Source organism: Myotis lucifugus, unplaced genomic scaffold (genome assembly GCF_000147115.1).
Source record: "Myotis lucifugus unplaced genomic scaffold, Myoluc2.0 scaffold_5, whole genome shotgun sequence".
Classification (NCBI taxonomy): Eukaryota; Metazoa; Chordata; class Mammalia; order Chiroptera; family Vespertilionidae; genus Myotis; species Myotis lucifugus.
Genome location: NW_005871053.1, coordinates 19264753 through 19277085, shown reverse-complemented (window position 1 = coordinate 19277085; position 12333 = coordinate 19264753). Strand labels below are relative to the sequence as shown.

Here is a 12333-nt window from a genome sequence, read left to right as displayed (position 1 = left end):
GTCTCCCCCAGGTGGTTCTAGACTATCATATCAACTATAGTCTGCATTTTCTAGCACAGAGCAAATCAGTCTTACATCTAGATGCCAAATTCTTTGAAGGGAGGGTCTTAAGCCCTAATACTCTTGGTATTCACCACTGTGCTTACCTAGTTTAGTGCTGTTGACAGACAATAAAGAGGAAGGGTCATTGGTTCAGAAGTGCATGCTGAAAGAATAAGTTAGGTTTGATGATGACAATAACTTTGATGATGATGATGATGATGATGGCGGCTTATCATGTGCCAGGTCCTATGATAAGTGCCTTAGATGCACCTAAGAGTACTGCTATTCTCTCCATTTTGTGGCAGGAAACTGAGACTTAAGATCTCATCATTGGGAGGAAGGACTCCAATATTGGTCTGTCTGATTTAAAGCCTAAACTCTTTCTTATTCCCTAAGCCAGTAGTCGGCAAACTCATTAGTCAACAGAGCCAAATATCAACAGTACAACCATTGAAATTTCTTTTGAGAGCCAAATTTTTTAAACTTAAACTATATAGGTAAGTACATTGTGATTAAATTAATTAGGGTACTCCTAAGCTGGCCTTTGCTAAAAACGTCCTCAATCTGATTGAGGTACATTCGCTGAGGTCGACCCCTTCCAACTCTCCCATCCACACTTGTCTTGTATACTTGTTTCATCTATCTTTTCATTCATCCTCTCTATATGTCCAAACCATCTCAACATACCTTTCTCAATCCTCAACACTACGTCTTTCACTCCACAACGGTCCCTAAAATTAACTTAATAAACTTTACTTAAAGTTTTAAGTCAACTTCGCACTGTACATGCACGCCTGCACGTGGTATTTTGTGGAAGAGCCACACTCAAGGGGCCAAAGAGCCACATGTGGCTCGGAAGCCACGGTTTGCCGACCACTGCCCTAAGCCATACTGGCTCTTAGGTCACAAAAACAATTCTACAGATAACTCATCTATCAGATTATTTGGAGTTAATCTCTTCAATTTGCTTTTGTTTCAAATTTATTTGCTATATTTTATTACATTTGGGGAGGGGAAGGTAGACATAGAAGATGAGGAGATTATAAAAGCTATACTCTGACTTGCCGGTCCCAAGGTGAAGGAAATTGAATATAGAAAGTAGAAGACATATATAAATATTACCCAATATTTAGGAACCATTGTAAACATTTTATGTAAATAAAATAAATTAGTAAAGTACTAACTGATAAAAAAAATGTTAGAATATTGCAATACTGTCACTGTCACTGGACCTTGAAAGTCAGGTTATGAAAGGAAAAGATTTTGAGGTTATACCTGGAAATTGAGTAATAAGAAAAGGGAATCAATATGAGAACACATAGTGGAGAAATAATGAGAACAACTGCCATTTTAGAAAGATCGTCAAGGGCCAGCTGATGCTTGGACTTGATGATGGCAAGACCAGCAGTCTGGACTTCGAGAAATGAAGACACCTCATGAAAGAGAGTGGACTGAAAGGATAACTGAGCTTCATACACGCTCAGGTTTGTTTTTAAGTATTTTGCCAGAAGCTGGGGTTAATGAGATCACAGAGTATGATCATTTGATTCTGGTTAAAGCGTCCTTATACACTAAGCTTAATGAAGAATGGCTAATTAACATCTTTTGAACGTAAGGAAAAAGGAATAGACATCAGGATTGTCCTTTCAAGGCAAAAAAACAAACAAAATCAAGTCTGGATAAATGGAATCAGAGTGCTTATTCAGACTTCAGTATATTAATCTCTGTGCTTTTCTTTAGATACAGTAACTTCCCAATCATCTTTGATTCATGCATGACATAGGGGGAAGAGGAGATTCACTCTTACTGGGATCCGGGCAAAATCCCCACTTTTGGTCTCTTTCATAGCGGCTGGTCGTGGCACACCACAGTAAGTTGTCTTCCCGCCCTTCCCGGGTGCATTCGTGATGCCACTGGTGGTTATACTGGAAGGGAAACATGCATGGCGTCCCATGGGCATTCCCTTTGAGTGTATACAAATCTAGGAGAAGAAAAGGACAAAATCAAATAAGTATTATGCCAGCTTCATCTTTGGAAACTGTCCTAGAGTGAACGCATTTTTCTCATAACTGACAACCTACAGTGGGCAAAACTCCTGCTAGACCAGAGAACCCTCAGGACTCCACTATCCAGTGAGTGTAGATGTGCAAGGCTGAGCGTGTGTACATACTTAACTCCTTGGGTATTCACTATGGTGCACTACTATGGCAAGCAAACACATTTGTGAAAGGATGAGAAGGAAAACTTAATGGAGATTTTACTTCAAAATATCACCTATCTCAGCGATCAGCATCTGAAACTCAAGAGCTTCACAGGCCTTCATTAATTTATTCATCCAACAAATATTTATTGAGCACTTCATGTGCTGAGCACTGAGGATATAACAGTGAACAAACTGGCAAAAGTTCCCTTTCATAAGGAGTTTCTGCTCATAAGGGGGAGACAAAAAGAAAACAAATACACAAGTAAACATAATTTCAGGTAGTGATAAGTAGCATGATGAAAAACAAGATAGGGTAGGAAGACAGAATGACTGTGTGTGTGTGTGTGTGTGTGAGAGAGAGAGAGAGAGAGAGAGAGAGAGAGAGAGAGAGAGAGAGAGAAGGGGCACTATTTTGGATCAGGTGGTTAGTGAAGGCCTCTCTGAATAAGAACTGGGTGAAGCAAGGGTACAAGTATTTGGAAAAGGGTTATCTGGCAGAAGGAACAGCAAATATGAAGAACTTGCAACAAGACTTGTGTGGGATGAATGCAGAGGGCCACGAAGGAGGGGTGGGAGGTGGGGCCAGGGAAGTGGAGAGTGTCAGCTCACAGAGACCCACGCTGCCACATTATGAACTTTGCCCTTTACTCTGAGTGTAGTGGGAAGTCACTATTGGGTTTTGGATGAGAAAGTCTCATGACCAGATTTCCATTTTTAAAGAAAATCTGGGTGCCGTATGACAAACAGAACCCATGCAGGGAGGGGGCAAAAAGGGGAAACTAGCTGGGAGGCCTCTACAGCAATCTTGGAGACATGGCAGTGCCAAGGTACCTGCTGACTGCTTTCCCAGAGCCTTTCAATAACCTGTCATCCTTGGCCTGAAGCAGGAAAGACAGCTTTTCATGACTCGCCTGGGGCTTTCTGTGGTGAGGGGGATCAGGGCCACCCTTGAGTCACTAGGTCCTGGAGGGAAAGGCTGGCTGTGGAGACACCCACCCCTTTCCCACATTGGCAGGGGATGGACTGAACTCACCCTGAAACTTCAGCCCTAGAGGTTAAGGCTCTTTGGAGACTACTGGTATTTGGGACACATCCTCTTGTTTCAGTCCCTGCCTTCTACTCGCTCTTCCCTGCATGCACTGTGAGTGTGGGGTGTATAGCTAAAATGTTAACATAAAGCCAAATGTCATGTTCTTCCTCAGATCTGTAGATTGTTGGGAGAGCTGGTTTGTAGCACTTGCTTCATTGTAGTGAGCCCTGAAAATAGCTTGCTTTTAGCTCCGTCTTGTTACTCATTTCTTGGAGATACCTGAGAAAGTCCTGACATGGGTTTTAGGAGTTCCTTGCTCTGCTCCCTAGGACTGGTAGAGAGTTCTTAGAAAGATTTACCCTTATTAAAGCATAATTCTGAGCACCATGAGGGAAGGGACCACATCTGTCTCGTTGGCCTTTTAAAGCAAATGCCTGGCCCTGGGCCTGAGAAAAAGTCAGTGTTTAATAAATGTGTGACAGAAGGTGAATGGGTGGATGAGAGAATGAAGAGCACAACCAAACAAAACCTGAGAAACGGGTTTAGGGGGTCCAAATTTAATATGCTGCTTGCTTTTATTTATTTATTTTTTCATTTGTTTGTTTAAAAATGCCAAATATTACAGAACTGTAAACAATGACCACCCCCCCCAAAAAAACACACCCATTATTTTCCATTTCCTAGCACACACCAAATAACCTAACAACAGTCTGTCTTTAAACATCTCTTAACGTGACATCACATGGATGCCAGCAAGGCGATGGAGACACTGAGTGGCCTGCAGACACACTCCATCCCTGGGACTGAGTGTCTGCAACAAGAGAAATGGTGGCAGGAGAGGTTCTTATACTCATCCCGTCAAGTCATCAACTTCAAAGACCTTTCCTTCCACCTTAATTTTCTCTTGTCCTCCTCTGCTTTCTCCCCTTTCCATTGATTCCCAAAGGGAAGTGTTTTCTCCCCTGATAACTTTAACTTCTGAGAAATTCTGCTTCTTTAGGAGAATTTAGCAAGTCCCAAGACTCCAGTCATTTTTTACATTAAGTGAGTAAGCAACTACAAAGTATTTGGCAGAAGTCCCTTGAAGGTCTGGATGCTGTATACCTCTTTCATATAATACACTATTCTGCAAATCTTAACTTATGCAAACTTTCTAAATATATCATTTCATGAGTACTTTGGTTGATATATTTTTTTACCTTTGTGCAGATATTCACAAATGCCTCCACCGCCTGGCATGTAGGCAATCCACTTATGAAGGTTTTGCCAGGAGGCCACCAGCGTGTTGTCCTTCACCTGCACCATGTACTGCAGCGGGCCGGTGATCACCTTCCTGTGACAGCGCCACCTCAAGGAAACGTGGGTGGAATCACACTCATAGATGCTCAATGGCTGCTCTGGATCAGATAAATTCAGGCCCAGGCAACCGCTGCCTCCTATGTTAAAGAGGCCATGGTTGGAAACCCATTTCCACATCATGTACTTGTTTGGTGGTTTGCAGTTCTCCAGGGTCAGTACAGATTTGCCTGCTTGAATGCATTTCTTGAGGCTCTCACTTTGGATAACAAATATTCCTTTATCTGAAAGAGCAAAATAGAAGATATGGTATGGGTCTTTCATATATAATTACCTAGTATCATGAGGATGTGTAAGTTGTGAAACGTCACAATTGGCAGTCGTTTTGAACAGATCTGGAGTCGATGGGTGGGGTCCACCAGGAAGGTTTCTTTGCTCAAAACAGAGGAGTTTCTTGGGAAGCATAAATGGGTTCATTAGAGCTCATGGGGACCTCTGACCTACCATTAAAACCTCCACAGCCCTACAGTAACAAAGGCTACCTCTTAGTCCACTCAAGAATGTTCTGATAGAGAAGGAGCTCTCCACAACTGGATAGAGAGGAGGCATTGGGAACAACACTCAGGGCTAAAGGGGAGGGCTGTGGAGTGCCCAGAAGTATGGTGACACTTCAGTGTTCTCCAGACAACTGCCTGAGTGTTAGGAACATGGCAGCTGAATCAAGAGCCACAGAAATAGAAATTTCTACCATTAAATTCCTGCTGAAAACCCAAAGGATAGAGACAAAGTGCTGCTTTGTGTCTTGATACAAGATGCCATGCTGGTGAGAAAAAAATGCTTCTCCATGTTTGCTGTCTGTGCTGGATCTATCAGGAGTGGAATAGTGGGGACCTTTGCTATGGGGATGGCCTCTTTGTAGGAGCAGCCTTGTTGGGTGGGACCGGTGGGAACAGATAGATGCCAGGACACTAGCTGAGGCCACACACCTAGCTACACAAAAGGTGTAAGAGCACCATGTTGGCAGCAAAGGCACACAGGCCACATAGAGATGTGCCAAAAGTAGTCATTTTGTGATAGAGCTTTGAACTTCCAACTCCCCGGAGCAGAAAGAGGGATCTGGGTGAGTTCTCTGAGAAAAGCTGACAGGGCCTGGAAAACACCTATTATAAACTAGAGGCCCAGTGCATGGATTTGTGCACTGGTGGGGTTCCTCAGTGGAGCCTGCAGGGATCGGTCCAAAACCAGCAGCCCAATGCCATCTGCCACTCCTGTTCATCCCTGCCCCGCTGTGCCTGCTGCCACCTCCACTTGGTAGGCTTGCTGCTGCTCTGCTGCAGTCTCCAGGCTGTGGCAGCCAGCCGTGAGCCCTGCATCTGGCGCCCATGAGTCAGCTGAGCAGCACTCCCGCTGTGGGAGTGCACTGACCACCAGGGGGCATTTCCTGCATTGAGCATCTGCCCCCTGGTGGTCAATGTGCATCATAGCGACTGGTCGTTCAGTCACTTAAGCTTTTATATATATAGACCAGAGGCCCAGTGCATGAATTTGTGCACAGTTGGGGTCCCTCGGCCTGGCCTGTGAGATCGGACCAAAACTGGCTCTCTGACATCCCCCGAGGGGTCCTGGATTGCGAGAGGGCACAGGCCAGGCTGAGGAACCCCATTGGTGCACAATCGGGGCTGGGGAGAGACCGCAGGAGGGCTCCAGGGCGTGTCTGGCCCATCTTGCTCAGTCCCAATTGGCCAGACCTCAGCATCAAGCTAATCTATTGGTCAGAGCGTCTGCCCCCTGGTGGTCAGTGCATGTCATAGCAAGCAGTTGAGCAGCCTTAGCATAGCATTAGCATATTATGCTTTGATTGGTTGAATGGCAGACCAGACAACTGGACACTTAGCATATTAGGCTTTTATTATATAGGATAACAATTATGGACTTGTCCTCCGGAAGGTGGAAATCATATCTAACTTTTTTAGTCTAAGCATGGACAGTCCTGGCAGGTGCTGCTTAGGCCCTGGTTGCTGAGGTCACTCAGCCCAGTGTCTGGTCAGGTCCAAGGGCTCTTTTGTTCTCTCATTAGCTAGGTTCTTCTCTTATATGTGACTTCCTGTCCAATCTTCTAATATCTGAAGGGACATTATCAGGTTCCCTTAAAATAGCTGCAGTTTACTGCAAGTCATGTCATGTAGCCATGGGATAGCAGGGACAGGCAGAGGTCTTCTAGCAACTTGGAACAGTGTAGAATGAGCCTCCTCACATATCAGCACATGGGAATTATGCTTTTTTTCGTGTGTTTTGTGTTGTTGTTTTTTGTTGTTTTTTTTTTTTTTTTTTTTTTTAGTGAAAGTTCTGTTTTCTTTTTCAAAGTTACTGAGGCCGAGAGAAGCTGATTTACAATAACGAAAATCACTTAACACATTGTTAAAACGGCTGTCAATATATACATGAAAGTTAACTTCATTTAATAATCTGATAATCCCACTTATAAATATACATTTAAGGAGTTGAATTGTTGTCAGAAAATTGCTTTGATCACCAGACATCAGAGCAAAAGAGAAGGGAGTGTGTAGTGCAGTCTGGGGGAGAGAATGAGTGGTTTTAGGGAGATTTCATTTAGATCCGGAAATTTGTTTTCCTAATGAAGGCCATGTCTGTATGGTTATTAGTGATAGTCATTCAAGATCAAATCTGCCTCTTGCCAATGTGATATGGATTCTGATAATTAACCTTGTCTGCAACTCTCCTTTTCACCTTTTCATGCCTGGATAGAATGTTCACCTTCATTTTTATTGTAATCTACTAATTACTTTCTAGCCCAGAGTTCCACTCATTTTTTTTTCTAAAGGATAATTATTTTACTATAATTGTTCTGTAGTTTGGCTTCTGTCTAATATATATGTTCGAATATACCCAGCTCTGCAACTTACTGGCTGAACTTCAGCCCTCTGGGTTTGCTTATATTCCTAAGATAGGTGGCTAGGCTACCTCGCTAGTGGATGAGAGCTATGGAATCAGGCAGACTTGCCACAGACCAGCCTTGTAACTTTGGGCAAATGTCTTGATTTCTGTGAGCCTCACCTTTCCTCTGTGAACTGGAAATATGTCTCATAGGGATGTTAAGAGTATTCCATTAAAAGCTACATGCAAAAGAATAAAAATAGACTACTGTTTGTCCCTATATACAAAAATTAACTTAAAATGGATCAAAGACCTAATTATAAGGCCTGGAACAATAAATTACACAGAAGAAAACATAAGGACTAAACTTATGAACCTTGGTCTTAGAGAGGATCTTATTAATTTGACCCCAAAGGTAAGGGAAGTAAAGGCAAAAATAAATGAATGGGATTGTATTGAGCTGAAAAATTTCTGCACAGCAAAAGAAACTACCAACAAAACAAAAAGACAACCAACAGAATGGAAGAAGATACTTGCAAACAATAGCTCTGACAAGAGGTTAATATCCGAAATATATAAAGAACTCATACAACTCATCACCAAACAGACAAACAATTAAATTAAAAAATGGGCAGAGAGCCCTGGCTGGTTTGGCTCAGGGTCTTAGGTTTGACTCCCAGTCAAGGGCATGCACCTGGGTTGCAGGTTTGATCCCTGCCCCCGCCAGGGTGTGTGCCAGAGGCAACCAATCGATGTGTCTCTTTCACATCAATGTTTCTCTCTCTCTCTCTCTCTCTCTCTCTCTCTCTCTCTCTCTCTCTCTTCTCTCTCTCTCTCTCTCTCTCTCTCTCTCTCTCTCTCTCTCTCTCTCTCCCCTTCTCCCTTCCACTGTCTCTAAAAATCAATGGGGGAAACATATCAGTGAGAATTAACAACAACCAAAAAAAGGGCAGAGGACCTGAACAGACACTTCATCCACGAAAACATACAAGTGGCCAACAGATATATGAAAAGATGCTCGACTTCACTAGATATTAGAGAAATACAAATCAAAACTGCAGTGAGATACCACCTGTTAGAATGGCTATTAACAAGACAATAATAACAAGTGTTGGAGAGGTTGTGGAGAAAAAGGAACCCTTATTCACTGTAAACTGGTATAGCCACTATGGAAAACAGTATGGAGGTTTCTCAAAAAATTACAAATAAAGGAACCTCAGTTGGTTGGAGCATTGTCTGTACATCAAAAACATTGGAGGTTCGATCCCTGGTGGGGATGTGTAGGGGACACAATCGATTGATGTTTTGCCGGAAGCCAATTCCAGCATGTCATAATTGCAAGAGTTTCATCAAAAGGTTGATGGAACTTGAGGACTCAACAAGGGCTGAATCACATATATTGTCACCTGTTGGGAATGGCTGAAGGCATTTCCCCAAACCTGAAAAGGGATGATTGCTTGCTGCCAGACAGTTCAGGGCATCTTAATCTATATGTTATTGCCTCCTATTGGCCAAACACCTGAACAGCTGTAGGCTAATTCTCCCCATTCTGACAATGCTTGTGTATATGGAAACCCTACCCTTTGAAGTGTACATCTCTGCCTCGCCTCAGGACAATTTATGTTAATAAAAAGCATGGGGTCCTGAGATGAAGAGATCTTAGTTTTCTTGAGCTAGGCTCCTCTGACCCCCATATGTCTTTCAAAATTATATTTCGTCTCTGGACTCATACTTAAGTTATACACAGCCCCTTCTCCAGATTGCTTAACCCTTCTTAATGCTGGAACATGAACCCCGGCAATGTTTCTCCCTCACAACTATGTCTCTCTCACTCTCCTTTCCCCTCTCTCTAAAAATCAATAAATATATCGTTGGGTGAGCTTAAAAAAACCCTCTTCTGGGCATCTACCCCCAAAATTTGAAAACACTTATTCGCAAAGATGCATGCACCCCTGTTTCACTGCAGCATTATTCATAGAGCCCAAGACATGGAAATGATGAAGGTGTCCTTCAATCGAGGATTGGATAAAGAATATGTGGTACAATGGAATACTACTCAGCCATAAGAAATGATAAAATACTGCCATTTGCAACAACATGAATGGGTCTTGAGAATATCATGCTAAGGGAAGTAAGTTAGGCAGAGAAAGATTTCATATGATTTCATTCTAATCCATGCAAAGCACGCCACACACTACCTCGTCATGGGAAGACCTCAGTAAATGTGAGTTGTTGTCATTATTATCCCTCTGGCTTCCTGATTCTTGATCTGTAGATCCAGCTATAGATTTAGTTGAACACCTATAGAGTGCTAATCTGAGCACCCCCCAAAGACTTCTCTTCTTATATCATTAGAACAAAAGCTCATTTTTACTTTAGCTTCTGTAGCATACAGTGGGTGCAGAAGTATTAGTTTCAAACAATCCTTAAATACCAAGATATCACTTTCATGGAGGAAACATATTCTTCAAACAACCAGATAACAAAATTGTTGTCTTGTTTGTTCTACTATATGTGCAACTGTGATTTAAATCTTCGTTCATCTTTTACACTATCTATTTGTAAAGTCTATATTGCAGCACTTTTGTAGGGAAGAGAGAAACATATGATGTCAACAAGCAGTTGATGGGTGTGGTTTGTAAGTGGATATGGAAATTAAATATCAATAACATTTGGGGTGAATAATGTTTTTAAACATGCAAATTATGAAGTGTTAAGAGAAAAGGAGTGGTAGAATTAGAACGTCTGTAGTTACTCCAGTGATCATAAAAATACCTTTCCAAAGTAGAAGGTATTAGACAAACAACGTTGCCACTCAGCTTTGGGCTGCTATTACCTTTTTATGCCCAGCTGCCTTTAGAATGTAGCTTTGGAAAAATTCTTCAGAATGTATCAAAGCAAGTAGCTCTGGCTTATCAATAACAATAACCCTGTCATCTCTAAAAGAATACTATGTCATGCTGAGCTAAAAAATGACCCAAGCCCACTTTCCCATTCAACTGTAAGAGAATCTGGTCCTAGCAGCATTCTTCTCCATAAATTCACTGAAGAGAAAACAATTGTTTTCAAATGAGCTATGGGGAGACCCAACCTAGGTATTAATATTCTGATTATCATTATATGCATATATGGGTTTTCCGAAACAAAAACATAATGTGAAAATAAGCCACTATCCTTAGTGTCTGTATCCAGATTTCAGAAAGAATGAAAATCAAATGCGGGCGGAATCAAGATTGATTATATATGTCAAGGACATCAGTTCTGCTTGAATACTGATTAAGTGATTAATGAAGTACTGCCAGAATTACTAAATCTCTTTGCAGTAAATGTTATTACTTCCCTTCATAATTATAAGTTTAGGGGGAGAAAGTGGACTGAATCACTAGAAGAAATTTATAAACTAAATTTCATCCTTTTTTCCTAAATAAAATCCTTGGAAGTCAGTGGTTCTGCTGTCTACTTCTGAGACCTTTTTTCGGAAGAGATAATTTAATTTAATTTTTTAAAAAATAAATTGATTTCAGAGATGAAGGGAGAGGGAGAGAGAGATAGAAACATCAGTGATGAGAGAGAATCATCCATCAACTGTCTCCTGCACACCCTTTACTGGGGATTAAGCCCACAACCTGGGCATGTGCCCTGACTCAGAATCAAACTGTGACCTCCTGATTCTTGGGTCGACACTCAACTCCTGAGCCACACTGGCCAGTGCTTGAAGGAATATGGACATGGCAGAGAAGACTAACTTTACCCATAAATGCAGACCCATGAACTTCAGAACTGGATGGAGCTGTAAAGCTTATTTAATTGAATCATTTCTTTACATCCCCCCAAATTAATTTTGCCTTAGAAGTTTTATACCCATATATTCAGTGAGGACCATATAGGTCTATGCATAGCTTTCCTTACACACATTCATTAATAACCCAGAAAGAAGACAATGAACTGCTATGGGTCATTCCAATTTAAAGTAAGAGATTTGTAATTTCAAGCAAACATTTATTGAGTGCCTGATATGGCATGTGTTAGGAACCCTGCAGATAAAAGAGTATATATGTCATAGTGTTTGCCTTCAAGGAACTGATGTTCTCCCTGGGAGTATTTCATAAAATGTACAGAAATAACTTAAAGTATATTTTGACATGACAGGTATAAACACAATGTTGTAGAATCCAGGGGCAGAAGGGATCAGTTTGACTAAGAAGATCAAAAAATTCTCTCTCTCTCTCTCTCTCTCTCTCTCTCTCTCACACACACACACACACACACACACACACACACACACACTTTCATTCAACAAACATTATTTATTAGGGATCTAATATTTTTCACACATGGAAGTACATTGCTGAACTAGACTAGCATGGATGCCTGTCCTTGTTGTAGACAGAGAGTTCAGGATGTGGAAGAAGTCTATGGATGGAGAGGTGACGTGTCAGGTAAGGGGGCATTCTGGACAGAACAACAACCACCAAAGCTCAGAGGTGATAAAAATAATCAGCTGTAGGATGTCGAGAGCCTAGCTATATACAAGACTTTAATAGTTGTAGAATACGAAGTTAGAAAGAGATGATTTGGGGTAATTTTACAAATAATTTTATTCAGAAATGTGTATGTTACTCTTCAGATGAAAGGGAGATTTTGGAACAAGAGAAGGCATGACCGAGGCTGTGGTGTGGAATACAAATATGGGTGGTGAATCATTCAACAAAAACATTTACTGAGTACCTACTGTGTGCCCAACATTGATTTAGGAGCTGAGAATACAGGCGCAAAGGCAAATGTCCAGGTTCTGGCCCCAGAGGAGTTCTCATTCAGGTGAGATGGGACAGTCCATGAGTGGAACTGGAGAACAGTCTGGGGACTA

The 12333-nt window shown here is 41.7% G+C and overlaps 1 protein-coding gene across 1 annotated transcript in view; it reads right to left on the bottom strand.

Moving 5' to 3' along the window:
* PLA2R1 (phospholipase A2 receptor 1) overlaps positions 1-12333 on the bottom strand; it is a 100706-nt gene that overhangs the window by 78179 nt on the left and 10194 nt on the right. The window contains exons 2-3 of the mRNA XM_006083223.3: positions 4475-4855; positions 1850-2023 (exon numbers count right to left, since the gene is read on the bottom strand). Of these exons, the coding sequence (XP_006083285.1) occupies positions 1850-2023; positions 4475-4855 (555 nt within the window). The remainder of the gene's footprint in view (positions 1-1849; positions 2024-4474; positions 4856-12333) is intronic.